The following is a 23,546-nucleotide window of genomic DNA, read 5'->3' as shown; positions in this document are numbered from 1 at the left end:
TGTACTTGGAGCTGCTCAAAATACTGTTACTCACATTACCACTAAAAGCCCACAGGAGACCTGTGATACACCAACCTGCCCTGCCCACTGAAGCTGTACATACACAACCCTCCCTCCCCTTCCAGTACTGACGAGCCAGCAGCACTTCCTCAACATAGATTGTAACTTTGATAAATAAAACAGTGCAAGAAAAGAACACAAACACCACGTGGATGAAATAATCCTGAAGAACTCCAATGACTATAAAGTGACAGCCTTTCCTCAAAGGCTTTTCCAGGCCAGTTCCAGCACTAGAACAGGACTACATGCAGCTCTATTACAGAACTGGAAGCTGTGATGATGGAGCAGGGATTAACCATCACGTATGATCCTGGAGTCAGATGCCTAACAGATAATTTTTTTTGCTTGTTTAAAGGTACTCCACAAAACTACAGCTATCACATCTATCTTAACTGAAGGGGAAACTGTATTATAACAATGGACTATAGTTTCACAGGAGGGATGCAGTTTTAACAGCTTCTCACTGTTGAAAGGGAGAGGTTTTGCTTTGTTCCCCTGTTCTTTTCTCTGATTCAGCTCACTATTTCAGGTGATCAATCTCCTGCCAAGTCCACAGGCTAAGCACCCTCACAGAAGGTTTCAAACAGCTGAACTGGCACATGCCAGGGCCTGGAGGGAGGAGACAGGACCATACAAAGAAAGACAAAGTATCCCTTGCCCTTTTGGCTGTAGCAAGCCACTAGATTAGCTCGTGCTTACAAAACCAAGAGGTTTTGTACAGGCTATAAAGTAAATAAATGAGCCCCACAGTAAAATCCCTTGTTTCCTGACCAGATACTGAAGGAAGACAAATGCAAACCCCACAGAGTTAAGAAGAGGGAGAGAAACCACCCTGGACAAGGGTAGTCCCAGTGACCTGTTGCTGGTACATCTAAGTTTCATCATTTGCCGGCAGAACCTCAGGAGAAGTGCCCAGGCTCCTTCCACCCAACACACCAGAAGTCACATGCACATGGTCAAGAACGTGAACTACATTTGTCACAAGGATTTATCTTATCAGATCTTAAAAGATAAGCTTGTTTACAACCTATGGAGATGTACAAATTCATTACAAAGCCACATGAACAGAGCCACAAAATGACACCTAAGACTGAAAACATCACCTTCAGCCAAGAGATATAGCTTGAATTCTCATTCCATGTAAGGAAATGAACTGTAAACTCAGTGACGCTGGCTATTCCACAGAATTGAAGATTATTTTTCTCAGTAAGGTATGAGGACAGGCTCAGCTACTAGGAGAGCAGCAAATAACAGACTAACATATGAGGTAAGGCAACTAGAAATCAGAAATGGGTGAGAAACACAAGCATATATAGGAGAAATGTTAAATAGAAGCCTGCATTCCATTTTCTTAATTGCCTGTAGTAACCTCTGGATTACTAGCACAATAAAAGCAATGCGTTGTGCTTTCTGCAATATGAAGGAAGATCTGAACAGTCAAAACAAACAACTCCAACAAACACCCAATAATGAAGGACTTACAGTTTACCCAGATCCATATCTGGAAACACAATGTTTTATTCACTGACCAAAATTAAGACTATAGTACATTAAAATAATCATAAAACAATAGAAGAAACTGGAAGCTGCAATAAGGGAAAACAATTGTGTAGTGTTGCAAGGAATATTATATGAAGTTATTCCTTCTTCCCTTTTACCATGGTGACTATTAGGCATAAATCTAATATTTTGTCTGAGTTATTGCCTCCTTTGAGTAAAACTTTAAGGTAGTTTAATATGAAAACAACTGAAATGTAATGGCGAGGAAACTATTACAGCAATAAACATCACTTCACACAAACCTATGAGAGGACAGACATTTTAAATTACAGTTTAAAGATTTCATTCATTTTCTCTGGTAAATATAGTGTTTACAAATCAACAAAAGCCACACTTTGTTTATATGGTGTGTAAACTGTTCTACTGCAGTGCATATTAACAGGTGCAAAAGAAGACTGTGAAAGCAAGCTACATTTTCTGCTTTAGACATTTATTGCAAAAGCAAATAAATGCTATTTTTTTCAAAGTTGATATAAAAACAAAAATTGTACATATGTTTTTATATTTTGAATAGAGAAGTAACATTTAAAACATGCATGCACATCTAATCTATTACCCATCTTCACACACAGGGAGCATATATACACTGGCTGAATCTCAGCTGAATCTGACTTCAAATACTAAACAGGAGTATTTCAATGTAGGCACCCCACACAACTTCTGTTTAGGTAAACTCAGGTCAAAACCACATTTCACATTGGAAATAAACTTTGTCAGTTAAAGTACTAAGACTTCCTTATTTTGCCATACTCTAATTTATTCCAAGTAACCTTGCTAATTCAGATATCAAGTCTCTCCAAGTTCCTAGAACTTTTCAGAGTGAGTAAAACTTGTCTGAGGATCTGTACACTCGCTACAAAAACTGGCTTGTGTACAGTGAAAGGCATGTGCCAAGGTTCAAATTCTGTTACTAGTTCTGGGCCCTTCTCCTTTAACCCAGTCAAAATGAATTTGAGTTTCTTAATCAATTTTCTAAGCCACAAAACCAAGAGCAACACCTGTCTGTCTTAAAACAGTTCAGTGAACCCAAATTAACTAATGCACGTAAGCTGTTGAGCTTTTTAACAGCAGCCGTTACAGGAACTACCATGTGACATCACACTTCACATAAACCATGAAATTAGTATAGAAACCTGGTCAGTCTCATTTCCATTCTAACACAAAGTATTAACATTTAAAAACATTTTAATCTTTTCAGAGGAGATAAGCTGCATATTAAAAGCAGGATGTTCCTGCATTTGTGAGATAGAAGCATAAAAGGCTGGTGCAGGTAGCAAGGGAAAAAAGCAGTAAGATAGAAAGGTGACTGTTTAAACACAAATATAAAGCTTTGGCTCCAATGTATCAAATTACTCCTAGTTATTAAGTAACTCCAACCAATTTGACATTACTGCCACACTTTGGATCTGTAACCCCTTTTCCATGAAATCATTAGAAGAACTGAGACTATCAGATTTTTTAAGCTGGAGGAAGGGGAGGAAGTAACTCAAAAACTCACCATAGTCCTACTCTGGTTTTACTGCAGAAGCTCTTCCTCTTTGGTTTGATTACTAATTCTAGGAGCTAGTCACAAAGCAAAGTGAGGAGAAAGGTGAGAGAACAAACAAAGGAACCCTGCAAAGAAACCCTATACTACTGATTTATATCTAAACAGGCTTTCACTAACTATACAGTTACTTCTTTCATCATTCCTCCTTATGCGGATGACTGATGAGTGAACATCAATGTGTCAAGTACTCTTGTGATCACCAAGAAACCTGGAGAACTTCAGAGAGAAGCAGCAGCAGATGTACAAAGGCACTGCATAAACACAGAGCAGCCCAGGCTGGAAGGGACCTTGAAAGATCATCTGGTCCAAGCTTTCATGGGAAAAATTCGATAAATTAGTAAATTATTAGAACACATACCAATATCTGGATTGAAGATTTCTTCCACAACCAGTTGAAAAAATTCTTTGGAAACACCTCCTTCATCTACCCCTTGCTCTCCTTCAAATTCAACATACAATTGCTTCTTCAAGTCTGCAGGATTTTCCATGGCAATCATCTCTAGCTATTGAGTGAACAGATACAAGTATTTCATCAGTAAAACTGTTTACTTGAAGAGCCAAATGAGTATTAAATAATGAAATCAAACCTACTCTCCAAACCTAAGAAGAAAGCAAGTATATTCACAACAGTAAAATATCACAAACCAATAGTAATGCTAAATCACTCTAAGCTCTTATTAGAACTTGGGGATTAATGCAGCAAGAAACTTACCGCAGGATCTGATCTGTTGGCCAGTTAAGTCTGTTAGCCTTTTCCATTTCTATTCTTTCAAGTAATTATTTAAAATAAGTTAGCATTGTGTTGCACAAAATTAACAGAAAACAGCATGAAAACAAGATGTATTACCAGGGTAATTAAATTCATCTGACAATGAAGAGAGACTGCAATATGATCTACATGTTTGACAACAAACAGTTTCGTGAAGGGATTATACAGATACATTTTCAGAACCTTTATGTGATAATTTACAGCGAAAGGCAGAAGACAAGCTTTTGACAAGTAGTTGCATCTCACAGACAAAGAGCTGGGGAAGGAAAACAAAACAAACAACAATCCCAAAACAAAACACAAAACAAACAAAGCCCCAAACAAAACAAACACAATCCCACCACCCACAGAAATAAAGACACCAATATTACAGTGAAATCAATCCCCTTTTCTCTTGACCCTAATGAATAAGTCTCAGAAATCTCTTCCTTGAGTTTCTTCAGTGCCTTTCAACAGATCTACTGCTCTGCTTCAACAAAAGTGAAAATTCAGTTAATGTCAAATAGAAGTTGTGACTTTTCATAGGAAAGGGTTTCATGTCTACATAGAGGTCATTACAGGTCTTTCACTTTCTTCCAACAAAAATGTATCCCTTCAGTAAATCAAAAGTTATCCAAGAATATCTTGCAGCTATTAAACATGCCTACATGGCAAAGAAAACTCAACAGCAGTAAAGCAAGGCACAGATGGATCTGCACATTCCTCTACCAAGCCCACATTACTGGTGAGCTTTGCCTCTAATCCGGGCTAACACAATCTATACTTTCCAGCAGATGTCCTTAACATGCTGAACCATTTCTTTTTATTTCACTACTCTACCTTACCTTATCCACACACACGTCAACACATGCTTTATGTCCCAAAATTTTACTACTGAAGTGTATGGGAAAACAGGTCCAGAACAGAGAGGATAAAGGCAGCAGTAAAGACACCATCAACTCATGAAGAGTCACTTTCTCCTGGGAGCTGCCAAGTCAGGCAGGCCTGTTCCAAGCAGGACAGCAGGGGCAGATGAGTGACAGAGCTCAGAGGCCCAGCAGAACAGGTCTGAACACTTTGAAGCTCCTCATACAAAAGGAGCATGTGGAGAAAGTATTGCACTAACTGGGATTGAAAATCAGTATCAGGAAGAGAAGGGGTGTAACTCCATAGCACGTAAAGCTCAGTCAGAAAAATGGAGACAGGTCATGAAGATCCCAATAATGAGGGTATGCCAGATTAGCTGACTGAGATATATGTATTAAATTACAAGATTAACTGTAAAACTTAATTATGTACTACATAAAGCATCTGGTATCCTTTCCATATCATTTGCAACTATTTTTGCACCTAAAGAGATCAAATAGCATTTCTTCTTTGAAATTCACTGTATTTTATCAACAATACTTCTGCAGCAAAAACCTGCTGCAGTTCCCCACTGGTACTCTCATCAGATGCTTCCCGTAAGTGTAGTTTTGCATCTTGCCTTCCATGTAAATATTAAAATTATGTGTCTTACAGATATGTAAAAAAAAATTTATTCCTGAATAGGAGGACAATGGACCTTAAGCCATGTGCCAGATATAACCAAGACCTTTTAAAAACAGAGAAGTAGCATTTATTTTAAGACTGTAAGTACAGGTTATATATGTGCTGGACAGACAGAAGTTCTCCTATTCAAATCCCTTCTACTTAAAACTGGCACTAATAATGTTTTCCTTTTTTCTCCCCAGTCATGACTCGGTTGGCTTTGTAATGTTACCAAGTTTTTACAAGTTTTATGAATTTTGATGCATTCTGAGAAAGCAAGTATTGCCTCTGCATTTCTTTTGGGAATGCAACCCTTTGTCATGGTGTATTCCTATGACATGAGAGCTTTTACACTTCTACTAAGGACAGTGCTCACATTTATACACATAGAGCACTTAAAAAAATGTTTCAAAATATTTATTTTTGGCTGAGAACAATGCTGCAATGAGTGATGTAACAGATACGCAGTATTAAAAAAGGGGAAGGAAACACTCGTAGTTGAGCAATGCCAGCTGGGCAGATTGGAACAGTGCACTGGATGTCTGTGAGTGAGTCAGACAGAGATTACCAAAGAGAAAGTATTTTGAGTCAAAGCCTGATGTTCCTTGAAGTAGATTCTGTAGCTAGGACAATGTTGCTAAGCTGCTCAACTGAAGGTTTCAGATTTAGCTGCTCCTTTGACCATTTGCATCTCTCAACACTGATGCTTCACAAGAAAACTGGAACTCGGTGGAAAACACAGCATTAGTCATGATAGTAGAGAGGCACTGACTTTTAGCAGAGCTGCAGCATGTAGCAGTGTTTCTACAGAAAGGAAATATGAATGTCAGTTTAGAAGAGTTGTTGGTTTCTTCTGTTTGTTTGTTTTAATTATATTTTTTTTCTTTTCCTTTTTTTGTAAAAGAGCTGCCTTAGTCATGTCACAGATGCTGCTGGAAGCTAGAAGGTAAAATGGTCTGAGTGGTCAAGCAGACAAAGTTGTCATTACATTTTCCAGGGACTTCCCAGAAAGCATGTGTGGCACCTCTGAAGCAGCAGCATCAAAAACTGAGTATCTATGAACTGAAAAGCTGAAAGCTGAGACAATGTTATAAAGAATATCTGTATTTTGCTGGCTGAAACATAATATTGGGGCACAGCATAAGAGACTGTATGATTTAATTTGCTTACATAACAACACGGTTCTTTTCTGAGAGACAGGAATCTTCCACTAAGTGAGAGAAATATGACGAAGTTTAAAAGCTTAATGTAACACCAGAGTTTACCTTCTCAAAATTGACAGTAACTGAACTAGTTAATTTCTATTTAGTTAAGTGATCAAAAAACCCCTCTAGTTCTAACAATGAAACAAAGTCCTCTTTAAGGCAGTGTCAGGAATACCTTCTATGCTAGAAGGCAAAAATGACAAACAACTACCAGTGACACATCATGACATAAGTCGGTCGCTACATTTTCTGCAAAATGGTATGTGAGTTAATACTTAAAAAGTGACTCAACAGCACTCTCAAGCTGTGCTTTATGGTTCATGCATACGCCTGCCAGCTGAGCTCGCATGTATCAGACAGGCACATTCTGCATGCAACCAAGGCACACTAGTGCCATGAATTTCAACTCAACACACATACGGATTTAGTCTAAAACAACCTCAAAGCTCCTTTTGTACCTTGTTGCTAATACACTATGAGAAAAACTACCTACTGGCTTCAGTTGTCATGTAACTGTTTTAGTTCATCAATATATTTAGCAGAGTCATTTTGAAGCAGGAGAGGCTTGTGGCTGGCCAGTTGTCTACACTCTACGTGAAATTTGCCAAAGTGGCTTTCTAATTTGTGAGCAAGCACCAGCCAGACTCTGCTGAAGAAGTCCACCACAGCCTCACTTGCAGAACTTGCATGTCATGACTCACACACTTTAAATTACTGCTCCCTGAGAATAAATCCACATACCACCTGGGGCACGGGGAGAGCGGAGGGAGAATAAACTCAGACGAAGGGGATGAAAGGGAAATAAAAAGGCAGAAGAATGGATTTAAGCATAAATTAGTTTCATTACTACCACATTCACGTAACATGACTCAGCAGGAGGACAGCTAACCTCTTAAACCTGACAGACACAAAAAAAGCACGTTAACTGCTTTCAGGAACTACAAATTGAGCTACCAACTCCCAAATGTAAGGATTCCTTAATAAAAGCAGGGATTAACACTTCAATTCCAACATACCATCCCACCTCCTGGTGACTTCTCAAACTAACATACATACAAATAAGCATGCATTCAGCATTAATACAAAGAAAACAAGTTTCATTAAATCTATTTCCATTAAAACCCATGAAAAATAAGTTTCTGATGCAAGTTTCATACATTCAAAGAATTTGAACAATGAATTGGTAAATAAAATCTTTGCATAGATGTGTTCCAGGGTGAAGAACGATTCCCTTAATAAGCAACTTTACACAAATTACTGCTTCAAAGATATTTAAAAGGTATTGCTTCAAATGCTCAATAAGAAAAATCCTACAGTAATAATAATAAAAAAAAATCACTTACCGGTGCCCAGATTTGTTTTAATGTAGTCCCAAAAAGTGAGAAGTTTAACTCTACGAGTTTAAATACTAAGTATTGATAAGAGATAACTGAATTAGCTTACTAGCAGACAAGAACCAGTACTTAGTCCATTTGCAAATAGAAATCATGAAGGCTGGTAAAAATATTTGCTTCCAAAATAGCCAACATCAATAAGGAAAATATGAATAAGCTCATCAGAACCTCATTTTAATCAGTATTTCTGAAAAAACGTTTTTATCAGGAAGTTAGTCATTCCATATAGTTAAAAAAGTCTGCACTGGTGGTTCTGTAAAGACACAGGTCTAGTGACATGAGTATGTTGTTACTTACAATTCAAACAAGTCTGTAAGTGTTCAAACACCAGAAGTAAAAAATGCAATTCAAGGGTAAGAATATCAGTGATCCTAATTACTTATCTGTAATTGAAGCATGTTTGGAAACATTTTACCACTGAACAGATCTAAGAATATGCTTTTACTACTGTAGACTATTATCCTGGCAACATCTGACAGCTTTCAGTGAGACCCTTCCAAAAAAGTTCAATACTATGCATAAAACTGATGCAAACTCATATAATGTAGCTTTCGCTTAGGTCTGATGCTGTCAGTGCTGCTACAGAAGCACACGGTACCCATCTTTGACTACAATCGGAGACAGAGCAAGCCACTTTAAGGATTAGGGCATAAGACTGAATATCTTCCTCCAGATCTATTTCACACCAAGCAGGAAGTGGAAACAAATTGTGAAAATTACTAAAATCACTTCCCAACCAGTTATGAGAAGTACCTTTTAATAACAGCACACAATTTTTCAAAAGATCAGGCACTTGCTGAAGAAATGGCAAGATGACAGTGTGGAACAGTATTTTCCCCACAATACTTTTCCAGCTACCAGACGACTTGCAGCTTCAGGACTTCCTGATGTTTGTGTGTGGGTCACAACAAAATGCCTGTAATGCCTTTTACCTTTTGATGGATCTTTTTTTCACAAAGAACTACAAGTTCTGGGTAAAGACATCTGTAACTTTAAGTACAGAGTGGGTAAAAAAAATATGTCCTTTTGCTTATGTTAAGCCTGCTTCCTGATAACAGTATTTGAGAAAAACAGTATTTCCCATTCAACTTCTCCACACCATCTTTCATGTCCTCTCTATCATGTTTTTTACCATTCAGGGGACTTCATTATCTCTTTATATATCTCTCTCTTGAAGAGACTCTGAACTGTTAAAATATACTTCTATTGCATCCTTTTTGATATTAAAATGAGAAGAAACAAATGAAAGAAATATAGGCACACCATATTAAACAAGGACATTGTATTGTTCTATTTGCTCCTTTCTTAAATCATAACATTTCCTCAGTAATATTTAAAAATCTCTTCCTTGAGCAGTGATACTTCATATCATCAGTTAAAACACATCAATATTTAAAAGGTGACTTCTGTACCCTCTACATACATTTATCAAGACAATTTTCTTTAAGTCCGCACCATCTCACAACAGCTACCTTGTTTCATCTGTTGGAAGTGGTGCATACAGCTCCCTTCATCCAGCTAGCATGGTGAGCATTCATTCATTCCCATTTTACTGAATATAATCTATTTTGCACTTTCAAGAAATGCCTGGGCTGTACTTTGTCTCATTGATGAACACTACAGTTCAGCTCAGGTTACTTTAGAACAGTTTTATCTTTTTCCTTTATTTTCTGGCCCAGAACAAACAGTTTAAAATTCCTACTCTCCTTTGGGGCTTTGATAGATCGCCGTAATTCAGCAAATTCTGACACCTTAAATTAACTGCCCTAAGAGGATCCATGGCAACTGCTCAACATGTACTCGTAGACTGCTAGGCTGTGCAAGGCCTGCTTCAAGTGCATCATCATTTAAATTCGTATGTTTGAGCTTAATCTGATTTAAATTACCTAAATTTCCAACAGACCAAGAGCATGCACAGCAGTGACTGCTGTGGTCCTGTTGTGATGTAGCAGCTGCACCAACTTGATGCTGTCCATGGGCTTTCTAAGCAATACTAGACTTTTTTTTTTTTGGTCCCCAGAGATTTCAACTTCTTTCCACCACAAGCAATATGTGAAAGAGTGCCTTTCTCATATTTATGGATTTTCCTCTCTGCTGGAATTGGCATTAAAATTAACACGTCCCTAAAACTAGCTCTTAACCTCTTTTAGCCCTTCCCCTCCTAAAGAGATAGTACTATCCCTCCCTTTTTTCCAGCATTTATGTATCCCAAAACTGAACAGTCAAGGAAATAAACTCCATTACATCAACGTGACAAAACATCACTGGATATAACTGTAAGTCTGATGGGTAGTGAAATTACAGGAAGCAGGCTTTAATCTTAAACCAGTATATTCCTCATTTGCTTAGTATAAAATTTGGTTTATAGACAGAAGCCATCTCTGCATTACAATTTTATTTTTTCTATTGATACCAGAGACAAGAGTTTTCCCTGATAAATCGTAGTAATATCAGCAATTCCCATAAAGTAGCTAACCCATCTGGAAATTCATAGGTACACAGAAAAATCAAGGCAGAAGCTCATTTAGGGCTCTCACGACTGATCTTCAGCAGCAGCTAAAGTAACCAAATTTAACCAGAAGTAACAGGTTGGTTAAGAGGCAAAACCAGGTACTTTCCCTAGAGCATCTCCAAATACCTGTGTGGTTCTTCAGCAACAAGCTTTAAAACTAAATTTATGGGGAAAAGCTTACTGTGAAGTAGCCTTTATAATTTGTATCCTGTACAACTCCCACCTTTCCAAAATGTGAACAAATGGCTTTAAGTTTTACTTTAAGAAGCCAGCACATTCAGAAACAAGCTGCTCTCACAGATTTCAGGTACTAAGAGGTCTGTCTTCTCCTTTCTCAGTCATATCAGTATTTGCACCACATTGCAACAGTGCTTAGAGAAGCAATAAGTTCTACTTATCATGTAGTCACTCCGCATACTTTATATCCAGAAGTTCAGAAGTCCACGAGAAGAGTACACAACTGAATGGTTTTAATTCCAACTTCCACCTGAAAAGCTTTACTATCAGAAGATGACGCAAGACAGTCCATGGGACAAAGTACTGCAACAGAAGTTGGTCACTCTTACCATTAAAGCTGTAACAACATTTAAGTCTGCAACCATTCCAAGTAGAAGTTGTTCTGCTGAACACCCAAATCTTCAGCAGCACACTCAGAACTGGGTTTTGGTGGTAAAGCTATTTGAGTTTCCTTCTAGAGGAAATCTAATACATATGACACTGCACTCACACACAGTCCTTTTCAGTTAGTCAAAGCCCACGTAGTTTGCACTAGTAAAAACCACAAACCTATGTTCCATGTTGTTGCATGACTTACCCGGACGAGAGCATCATCTATGATGTGATCACGTCTCACTTTAAGCCGCAAATACGGGTTGAGCTGCTGTCCTTGAACTAAGCTGTAGAGCACAGTTATGCGTCTTTCACTGTACATCCGGATCCTATTGTCATAATACAATCCTAGGTTCTTGGTAACAGCATTCAATATGAAGGGACAGGTCATAAAAGAGAATTTATTTTCTGTTTCTACTTTGAAGAAAGTGTAGTCTTTGTCCATTTCTAGAACATCATTCAGTGGTTCATTAATAAATTCTTCAAAAGGGATAAGTGGTTTTCTGCAATCTATAGTTTTAACACCGAGTTCAGTTTCCAGTGGGTCCACTCGAGGACCTTTTTTATTTCTTCTTTCCTCACCCAACAGCTCTTGAAGAGTTAGTTCACTTGATTCTGGGATGGGTTCTTCATCTTCCTCTTCATTATGATCTGTATCCACATCCCCTCCCACTACATTTGCATAGTAAACCATTTTCAAGCACTTTGAAGCAGCAACGACAGCATCGTCGTCATTCACTAGGTTACGACTATTGAACTCGTTGCTTATGACTTTGTAAGTAATAAGCTGCTGAAATGTTTCCATCATTCTCCGAATTTGGTCTGCTCTGTACTTAGACCACAATCTGACCAGTTTTGCTTGAGCTGCAAGGGGTAGTTTGCTCATTGCTTTGCAAAACAACGGTAGAGCCATTTCCAGGTATTCTGGGCTATGAAGATTGCCGTTCTCCATAACAATAATAAACAAATTCAGATAGTTAGGATCCCGAGAGTACACATTATGGTAAGTCAAGTCACATTCCACATTAGGTGACAAGTACACAAGTGCATTTAAAAAGGCAGTTTCTATTTTTTCATTAGAAAGTAATCTATCATAGACCCGTCTGACTGCTTCAATATCTACAGAGACTTCATCTGGGCCTAGTTTTTGGAGGTTATTATCTCCCTGTGTGTTATCACCTATTCTTGATGATGAAGATGATGATGCACCTGAATCTTCTTCCATAGCAGCAGCCGAGCAGGCAGCTTTTTCCTTTTCATCTTCATCTTTGTCTTCATCCTTCCCTTGAAGAGACTTGAGCTCCTCCTTGGTGTGCTGCTTGGCTTTTCGGAAACTCTGTACCAACGCTTCAGCACTAGAAAATACTCTCCCAATCACCCGGATTAAAGGGGAATAATCCTCTTTCTCTCGACATAGTTCAAGAATTTCATATATCTTGTCCTCTGTTAGAAAAGTCACATCTATAAAAAGATAAAGTATGAATTTAATTAAGATAACCACTGAAAAGAGAATACAGTTAATTAAGATAACCATTAAAGAGAGAATACTTCTGATTCGCCCTACTCAAGAAATCTCTGTATTGTATCATCATTAACAGTGGAAAAAACAGTGTCTGTGCTGGATAAATTCAAGACAAGATACTTTATAATTTCATTAGCATGAAGAATCATGATTTCACTCACTATGATTTTGTAAAATACTTTATTCATGGATATCGATGGATGTCGATCAGAGAACACACTCAATAGTAAAACCAGTCTTTAGCCAATTAACTACGTTTGGTAGTTAACAGTATTAAAAGATCTAAAGAGCAGCAACTAAATCAATCAGTAAAATGTTTAAACTTTAAAAGGCTTAATTAATAAGACTGTGTGATAATACAGTCTTCTGGTAAATCTGCAGTTAATGCATAAATCATTAAACTATACACAAACTAAAGTGTATCAACCTATTTTTTCAAACATAGCACATGTATATGGACTTCACACACTCTCCCTTAAAAACACATCTTGAAGATTCAGTAATTTGTTTTGTTGTATATTAATTGAATATAAGATTTTTGTTTCTATTTTTAATGGTCTCTGCAACTGTTTTTTATACTAAACATGCCTGAAAACCCTCCCCCAAAAAACACAATAATGTTTCTAAGTTACACACACAATTGGGCACATGAGTTATTTCTTTGTACATTAGGCCTGACTGGGATAAACAATTTGAGTATACTCATCAGCATGCTATTCAGATGAACAAGTTGATTTACATCCATCACCTGCATGGGCTCCAAATACCTCTCTGTGCCCCCCTCCAAACCCTTGATATGAAAACAAGTTATTTGGTGGTTCATTTGTTATTTGAAATCTTCTTCTTTATAAAAGAGAATAAGAAAATATTTATAGCTCTACACTTCTTCTTGAACAGAACCCAAAGTTGCTTTCACATCAGATGATGATTTAGAGTAGGATTACCACATGATCAGACCCTGAAAAGATGTTCTAGTTCAAGCAGATTCTTCTGACCTGACACACAGTTTAAAACTAAGACTGAATCTGTTTAATAGCATCTCTACAGATCTAAAAAAAAAAAAAACCAACGCATCACAGCACTTTATTCACCAGCCATGCTAGAACTACTACTTCTGCAGAAAGAAGTGTGTAATTTTAATAAATACAGTCATATGTTAAAGTATTTTGAAACACGATTGCCTACACTAACATTCATTCCAAGCAGTCATTAAATTACAAATAAAAAATAAATGATGCAAAGACAACCTATTGATTTTCATAGAGCCCCAAAGCTATTCTCAGAGTACATTTAACACAAGAAAGATTAAGCTTATGTCATGCTACTGAGACTGACTTCCAGCCAATCTGAAGGCAGTGAAAAAGCTTCAAAACTAAAATCTGTCCTATTGGAAAAACAGTATTGAAAATACTATGAAGAGATTCAAGCTTAGTGCAACATCTCCTATTTTTATTTGCTGCAGTAGATCCTCAGGAAACAAATTTGTCTAAAAGAAATTTGGCTGCTGATACAGATGCTGTTCCATGCCACACAGCTCCTCAAAATGAGGACCACAGCCTGAAGTTCACTGATACTGGACTGCAGAGCTTATTAATAGCATAAAAATTATCAGTAAGAGTAAACAATCTAACAATAACACATTTCAGATTTCCATACTTACAACATGAACTCCCTAGTCATTCTTAAGGTTTGTAGTATTTAAGGAACTTATGTGCTACTTCCAGTGAAAACTTTTAGTATTAACATTAGCAGTTTCATAACAGTTTTAAGTCATAACCTGTGACCACCCACTAACTGAGCTGTCATAAGGGTCTGCACCATTTTCACCTCATAGCAGAGAGAACAGCTGGAGGAAAATAAACATAGGTGAAGCGTTCCAACTCATGGCAATTTTAGCTGACTTATGTCTGATATGTGAGTTTTTACATGCACTCTCCTCAAACTTTAGCACTGATTCTTGACTGTCAGAAAGACTGCATCTGATCGAGAAATTGCCAACACCACACTCCATAATTACCCAAATTACGAATTAACTTTTCATTTTTTCTTAGGGAAGCTTTGTTACGATTGTGTGCTCACTGCCTGTCCACTGACCTTCTCTGTTCCCAGTTTAATGTTTTGGTGATCAAAGCTGAAAAGTTTTCCAGGTAATTAAAACACTGATTTTGAAATGGCTCTCTCTACATATGACTACATTTGTAACCCATGCTTTTTATGTATTTGCAATTTCTCTATTTCCTTCCTCTTTTAGGACTCCCATCTAAGATATTACTGAGATGCTGACCATGGCCTCCAGACACATTTTTTTTCTCCCCAAAGGTAGTAGTTTTAGCACTGCAGAAAAGTAATTTAAATAATTCTTTCTGGAGGACATTTCTTTCAACTTATTTAGAACTCTTCAATCCTATATCAAGCATAAAAGCAAGTTGCACATCCTTTTCCTTGACTTTCTCAAACTTAATTGCAGTTTTCCCAGTTGCTACAGGTAGACCTTAAGAAAATTTCAGCACTACATTCCTTAGACATCATCCAATTCCAAAGATAACTAAGAGTCTCAGATGGGCTTTAAGAACACATCGTGCTCTCTGTCCATGCAGCCACAAAGACAGGTCAATGCTTCTGATGCCACAACAGATGAGTCTGAGTCACTGCTTTAAACAGACAGCCTCTGAGATAAGTTGAGAAACCTCTTACATACCTGTCTTGGGGAGAAAGGACAGTGGTGTTGGAGAGAAAGAGGAAAATCCTGTACCTGCACACCTCCATTAAAAATACACAAAATCAAGAAACAAATCACAAAAAAGACCTAATGTGCCTCTTACCCATCTAGCACTCTACTGACTCTCCTTTCCCCTTCCTACTGTTTTCATCTTTGCTTACTCAGATCATAAATAATTTGGGGACAAATTTATCCTTCCACCAGATAAAGAACAAACTTATGCAGGTATTGACTAGAGCACCTTAGGTCCCTTGTAACACAATACTATGTTTATAGCTGATTCTGTTGGGTTTTTTAATTCTTTGCTGTAAACAGTTTCCCCATCTTTAGCTAAAATGAATGAATCTGAACTCTGTTTATACCACTTACTGCAACGATACTTAAAAACATCTGCTCAAAGGTTAATGGCTTGAATTTCATTTAGCTTGTGATTTCTGCTTGCACCACAGGTTTTCACAACAAAAATTACTCTTCTAGTATGTATTTACTACTCTAGAGAGTTTGAAAAGCTAAACAGAACTTAAAAACGACATACAGAACAGTATTTAATTTTTGTATACTGTCTTAGAAACCACTTTGCTTAAACTTCTTTTAGCTTGGTAGATATATTGCCTGTTATCCACTGTATCATTTTTTGTTCCTCTGTTAAGTTTCTTAACATAGAAAAGTTACACTTTAATTCCAGATTCTAACTCATTAACTACAGAAAAGTTATGAAACTAGCAAAACTAAAGCAGCTGTACAACAGCACTTAAAAAAACCTCTCCATATTTGCAAACCCAGTAACCTCAGAACACAACAAATGCACATGGATTTTAACACAGATGTGGTAAATGTACAGATTGGGAATCAATGTTCAGCATCAACTCAGCCATTTTTCAGAATCCATAGTAAAGTATTTGATAGCCCAGTATTGTATTTTACTTAAGAAGTCAGCAGAACACCACCACATTGAATTCTGTAGCCTTATAGTCATGCATATGAAGTGTTTTCTTTTAGGCAAATTCTAAAATAACATCTTACCTTTAAAGTCATCTCTTGGGCCTTGCAGTTCCTTCTTGTTCATTTTTCTGTCAGTGCAGGAATTGTTATGGGCACCTTTGGAATTGTTTTCTAGGTAAGCTGAGCTCGTTCCTTTCTTGGAGGGATGAGGATCACAGAGTTTTGCATTAATCTTATAAAGCTCGAGGGCCTTAATGGCTGCTGCATTGTTATCCATACGGAGAAAAGTTGGACAGGAAGCACAAAATTCATTCGTGCAGGCTTCATTTCCACAGCCCTCAGTTAACTGGTGGTAGTAGCGCTCTATTAGATGCTTTGCAGCTGCTCGCTTCCTGTAGCAAACATTCAAACAGTAAGTACAAGGATTAGTAGAGCTTTCACATACAAAGCTCATTCAAAAGCATCAGCAAGGCAGAGATTAGTCAGGCACTGAAACACAAGATTTCTGTGTCAGAGAGGACACATCAGGAGATTTTTTTTTTTAAATACATTATTTTCATCTCGATAAATGCAAATCTATTTAACACACATTTTTTTTGTGTGTCCTATGTAAGTGAAAGGTAAATCCCCTTTATGTACAGTTTTCAGCTTTACATCCTAGTGTTATAGTGAGTACAATCTTGTTCAGTTCTGAACAATCTCCATTGACACTGAAAAATAGAGCAATTTATATGCAAAGCAAGGCTGCAAGTGAAGTGAAGAAGAACTGGATCTCATACAGGTGACTGAGTCCAATGTATAGTACTGAGGTATAGTTGCCACTGATAGACGGAAAAGGTATGAAATCCAAATGGTCCAGGCACATATTTAATAATATTATCAATACTACACCAGTAGGATATAAAACATCTAAAAATCTAAACTATTTTTAACAAGATTCCAGATGACCAAGTTATCAGATATTTAGTGTATTTAAATTCACAGGAAAAATATTCCTTGGTTAATTAAACTTCTGACAAAACCAGGATTAAAGTTGAGCTCACGGCTGAATATATTTCTCTTTAGCTTAACACCGTACACAGTTCTGTAAAACAGCTATTTCCCAAATCCCCACTTTTCTCCTGCAATTACACATATCAAAGTACGCATTTTGAAGAATTACAACTGTATTGCTATACAAGTCAATGTGCTCAGTACTATATATACACACACCACAAAATTTAACTGGCCAACTAAAAAAGTCACAGACTATTACAGAAACATGCAAATAATAAAGAAATTGCTAGAAAAATGCGTGTAATTGGGACAGAAGCTGCATGCAGGACCAAGAGCACCATGTTTGACCACATTTTCACAGAAACCCCCAAACCTTCACTTGAGAAAACAAGTTATTAACCAAAAACAAACTATGAAACATTTCAAACATTTTGATTTGGTGTAACATGCAGGTTTTCAACCTAACTTTAGTGATGCAGTACTATAAAAATTATACCACGGGAAGCAAGATTTAAATTTGAAATTATGATACTAACTTAAAGTTGCCTATTCCAGTGTTGATGCATGCACAGATTCTGCACAGAACAAGTACTCAAGAACTGAAGAGCTAGAGCCATTGGGTAACATGCAGCACTTGTTGCGCCTATCTGTTAATAATGGCTGGTACAGCATCAGAGTTTCAACACAGCTGCTTCAGAAGGGAAAAAATCCTCAAGTTCTGAAAGTAACTATTGGAGTATATATTATTCAGCAATAACACCTTTGCTCCCTCCTTTTCACCCTTCTACATCTCATCGTCCTAGGGAAAAAAATATTTCTCACAAAGAAAAGATGAGCTCAACATCCACCCGACCTTCCAAATGCCCCAGTGCATTCCAAGACAAAAAAAACTGAAAAGAAAGGTTTTCCTGGCACCTTGAGATAGAGGTGGAAGACCAGAAATTTTAAAAAACTATGCCAGTAATATCATCAAAACCACTACTGTATAAACAGAGAATAGCTGTATTCTGATCCAAGGAAAGAGTTCTAACCTCTCCAATTTTTATACATAGACTTAGGAAAACCTGCCTCTCTCCACATATGTATAAAAATAAGGTTTTCTTGATCTTGTCTTTCATACTTCAGCTTTTAGTAGAGAGGCTTTAAAAAAACACCAGTGTTTTGATACAGGTTAGATGAGTACATGATTTCATAGACATCTATTTCTGAACGCCAAGATTTCATGCTTTGATCATTGACTTTCAATCATTCCAGACCTTCAGTTTTAAAGTGTGAAATACTGTCATTTGCAAGCAGCTAAGTATATATTGTGAAAGCCTTTCTTTGTTAATATTGAATTTTTATACCTGAGCTATGGTCACCTGTCTCACCACACGCTCCTTATTTACTCATCTTGATTTACTCAGCTTGCCGTCTCTCCTATGCATTATCTTCATGAAAGCTCTTTCCAACTAAAGTTGAAACTTAACGATCCTTTAATTTTCCTCCCTCCCTGATGTTTTCTACAGTGCACACAAAATGGCTGTTGTTTCATATACGCATTATCATTTTAACTTTATCGTTCCTCATTCCATTTTCCTTCCATCTTATTTCTCCATTACAGTCTACGTGTAGATCACAAGTTTTTTGCCATAATTTTCTGACTTATGTAATACAACTATGAATGTTATATGGATTATTTCTCACAGCTATTCTAAGTATATAAATATTAGGGGTGTGTGTGTATTTACTTAAAACAGCTGAAGTTGTTATTCAGATTAAATATATAATAAAAAGCTGGTATTGTGAAAAGCTGACCAACTCCGTAAGAAGAACAAACTTATGTTTTCAAATTGGAGAAATTCTTAGTCTTAAGGAAGCATGCACATCTTTCTGGTTTATGTAACATCTAGTTTGAATAAAGTTGTTTAAATGTATAAGCATGATATATTGACAACACATCATATTAAACAATACTCCACTTTCATCAGGTCATATCTGAGATGCCAGGAGACAAGGTTAAGCTAAGACTTGTCTCTAAACAGGGACTCAAGTTTTATTTGCTTCCTACTTTTAAGTAACAATTACTTCTCAAACTGTGCCATGCCTACAATAATGTTGTTTGTACAAACATTTTTATTGTGACTCCCAGCTACAGACTCACTGATTCAAGTTCTGTGAAATTCTATCAGAGACGGAAGGTTCAACTGAAAGTCAGATTATTTTTTTTTTTAATCAACTAAGGAAGCAAACAATGCAATGTACAACAGTACTAGAATACCACTGTATTAGAATTTTCCTTCACCTCTCTCTGGCAGTTATTCCGCAGACTTTTGTATCGCCTCAACTAAATCAGTTAATTAAATAAAAAAGGTGGCAACTTAAAGTGAGGATACAGACCTAAGAAAGTATAACAATTTCCCAAGCCTTCCACAAGAGTTATGCTTACTGAAGTCCATTCATGAAAACACTTACTGAGAACACATTTCCAAGTAAACCAAAGTGTGATTCTACAGAACAAATATATTCCATACCACATCTGCACTGGGGTACTTGAGAGATTATTGTCACTGTCCAGTGCCAAAAGCCCACACTTCTGTATTATTCAGAAAATAGTGAAGCATACCTTCTCCATTCTCCAGAGGTGAAAACTTCATCTCTTTCTACATTCTCCTGCTCATTCACTATGTAGAAAAGTTATAACTCTGAGGCATTAAAACTGGTTCATCAAGCGAGGTAACACAAAACACCCTTCTAATTCTCAGCTCATACCACACAGTGAAGACTTCAGCTCCCCTTAAGTTCTTATACAGGGACCTAGTAAAGAGTAACTGGTCCCTTAAATACTCAATGACTAATCTACCATTCATTAGCACAAAGACACCTTCTAGTAGGGTGGTGAGGCACTGGGACAGGCTGCCCAGAGAAGCTGTGGATGCCCCATCCCTGGAAGTGTTCAAGGCCAGGCTGGATGGGGCTCTGAGCAACCTGGTCTGGTGGAAGGTGTCCTTGCCTGTGGCAGGGGGGTCAGAACTAGATGATCTTCAAGGTTCCTTCCAACTCAAATCATTCCATGATTCTATGGTTCTAGTGTACTTAAGGTTGCAGTGACTGACTTGCATATATGTTTGCAAAGACCCGCACTCTTGTTGCACATCTGAACATGAAACCGCACTGCTGTGTTTGCAGTTGTAAACATTTCACAGCCATATCACAGGCCTATCCTTAACCCTTAGGGGTAACTTGGCACACAGCACACCTTGTATAACCTCCTCAACTGAGACTTGCTACTTCAGTGGGGGGGAGATGCACCTAAAATAGACATCATCTTCCTTCCCAAGGTCCAACAATTCTGCAAGCACATTTTTCCTTTTTAAAAAAAAAAAAAGTATTTACTTTTTTAGTATTTAAAGAAAAATAACTCCTTTAGACTTTTAAATTGTTCTTCAACTAATAAAATCCTTCAGATAATAAGGACTCTGCATTTTTAATTAAAATGCTGCCAAACCTGTGGAGTATCACGACAAACGTCCACCGCTGAGCCTCTACCTTTCTAGATACTTAAGCCAAGGTGCACTGGGCTGCATTTTGGGTTGTGAAGTAACTTTTGAATGTCTAAACCACATAGGAAACAAGGGACTGAATGCATGGTCCAAAGTCCCTATGTAACGGCATCTAACTTGCATTTACCAAATATCTTAAACTACAGAGAAATGCTACATAAAGGAAGCTTGTGCAACAGAGGAAATCCAATGTTTAAAGACTTAAGGAATTTTAGAAAAATCTGAAACACTCAATTCTTCACAGCAAAGAATCTTCAAAGTTTCAAAACTTGCATGAAGTTAAAAATATCTGCATAAATGCATAATTTTTGCTTTAAGTTTACCCACATTTTAGAAGTTTGTATGAAGTTTTCATACTTGTCTAGAACTATCAGCATGAAATTATGTATTTCTGAATGGTTTCTGCTTGGAACACCACAACTTTTACATTAATTCTGCACAGAAGTATCATATTGCTCCAACATGGCCTGTCTTAGCAAGCAGAAGTTTAAAGTGGTCTGTTTTAACAGCACTACTAGACATTCAGAAGTGTAAAACATTCATAAGCTGTTTTCTTAATGCAAAACCAAAAACAACCAAACAAGTATTAATATGCATGGAAGCAAGAGGAAAAATTATGTTTTTATTTTGGATAGGAAACAAAAAACATGGATTTTTTTTTTTTTAGTATTAATAGCAAAACAACTTTCAGTATATGCCTTAACAGACAGGAGCATAAAGAGACTTATACACCTGCAACAATTATACTATGCTGTGGAAATAAAATGACCAACAGACCAAAAACTGTTAAAAAAAGGTGTGGGTTATGGAGGGCCACCTTTGTGAAGTTCAATACTGCCTTCTGAGAGTTTCAGTTTCAAACCTTGCATGTTGGTTTCCTGCTTCTGTTTAGTTAGAATAAGAACAGCAGCACTAGAGAAGACAACCTGACAACCTTCCAGTAAAAGCACTGCCTGCACAGACCCTTTAGAAGCTGTGTGCACACCAAGCTGCCAGATGCTCCACTCAGAGCAGAAGCTGAGCCTTCTATTCCAGCAGGGCTGTAACACCTTTTGCCCACCTCAGCCACCAGTGCCCCAGTGAATGTACAGCTGCAAATGCACATGGACTTTGCATTTTTCCGACCTTGTTCTTCCCAGTGTGGCAGGCTCTGGTAGCTGGGGTGCAGACTGTGAAGCCCCTCAGACTACACTGGCTTCAGCCAAGGGACTTCCCTCCCTACCATGTAGTCTAGATCCACTGTGCCTCCAGGAACATCATGTGCTGACAAAGTCAGACGTGGCACTTCCTCAGGAAGGGCGAACCTGGGAAGAGTTGTCCTGGCTTTATGGAGCAATGCAGAAAGACAGCCGGGGGCAGGGGGTGGGGTGTCAAGAAGACAGTCAGTATGTATCTCTTAATCTTGTCTCATAGACCAATTACCTTGCTTCAGTCCTATTAGAAAAGCACCCTTTTGTTACAGCTCTTTCCTCTTCAGGTTGTTAGCTCCACGACTCTACAGAGGTAACATCATTCCATAGACCAACTGGTTTCATACCCTGGTTCCTATCTGTCCTTCCTAAGAAGGCATGCAGTGCCCTGTCACTTTTGCAATCCCTCCAACATTCAATTAACCAAAAAACTGAGAGACAAACAATGCATCAATTATACACTGGCTTTTCGACCCAAGGAATTTCAGGAAAAATCCCCAATTCCCCCCTTCTCCAAGACATTACAGCCCTGAAGCCATTAAATAACTGATTATGAGTAAACAATTATTAGGTAATTATTGTAAGCAATCAACATATGTAAATGGTAATGACTGCAGGCATACCTGTGTTTTAAATACTATGCTCACGTTTCCAGAAGCAGTGTCTTTTGAAAAGGCAGGGAGAAATACAGCCTTCATAAAAAAGCCCATAAATTCATTTAATTACAAAGAAAAAGTAACTTGAATTACTGTTGGAATTGATTTATTACTAAGTTCAGGAGTGACTATAAACTTACAAAAATCTTACTCTCTTTCAACAAATTTCTTATCCTTAATATTTTAAAGAAAAAACTACACAACTGTTAGCAGCTGTTAACCTTCCACATAATCAAGTTTAACCACACAAAACATCAAGAGTTCTCCAAATTTTGTTTTAAATTATCATGTAAGGAGTCCTACTCCAGACTGGCTATAAGGCCACAATGAGACCAACTTTGTCTTCATTGGAAAGAAATGAAATGGCATTAACTTCACATACTGGCAGGAATCCTTCAGTCTGTCTCTTATATCCAGGTCAAAACAAATAATTAATATTTTATCAAACTCATCAAGCAAAATACTTATTCTTTAGTGCCACCCATGTTGCTTTCTTTTGATTAAAGAAGTCCTGGCACTCAAGCAAGTACAATTAAACTTCACATTGTACTCTCCTGAACAAGATGAAATTTGTCAAGTATAAAACACAGTAACATGGAGACACTGATTCTGATTCTCTACTTCTGGACCACTGGTGTGTTTCAGTAGAAGCATGGTAAAAGCGAACCTATTTACATGAAAATACTGATATAAGAAGAGGACCGACCATTGAAGCATGTAAGACAGACCTGCAGAGAAGAGACCTAAATGATGATCAATCTTGTACTCTTCTTGCACAACCTGAAGAAGCCAAGTGCAGGAATAGGACAATC

The 23,546-nt window shown here is 37.4% G+C and overlaps 1 protein-coding gene across 9 annotated transcripts in view; it reads right to left on the bottom strand.

Annotated features, from left to right (window-relative positions):
- UBE3A (ubiquitin protein ligase E3A) overlaps positions 1-23,546 on the bottom strand; it is a 53,635-nt gene that overhangs the window by 4,850 nt on the left and 25,239 nt on the right. For all 9 annotated transcript variants that reach the window (XM_065854317.2, XM_071813578.1, XM_065854324.2 and 6 more), the window contains 3 exons: positions 16,432-16,742; positions 11,373-12,628; positions 3,528-3,672 (listed from right to left, as the gene is read on the bottom strand). In XM_065854317.2, coding sequence (XP_065710389.2) covers positions 3,528-3,672; positions 11,373-12,628; positions 16,432-16,742 — 1,712 coding nt within the window. The remainder of the gene's footprint in view (positions 1-3,527; positions 3,673-11,372; positions 12,629-16,431; positions 16,743-23,546) is intronic.

The sequence above is a fragment of the Patagioenas fasciata genome, chromosome 1 (assembly GCF_037038585.1).
Source record: "Patagioenas fasciata isolate bPatFas1 chromosome 1, bPatFas1.hap1, whole genome shotgun sequence".
Taxonomy (NCBI): Eukaryota; Metazoa; Chordata; class Aves; order Columbiformes; family Columbidae; genus Patagioenas; species Patagioenas fasciata.
Note: the sequence above shows the minus strand (reverse complement) of the source record. Positions and strands in the feature narration are given on the sequence as shown.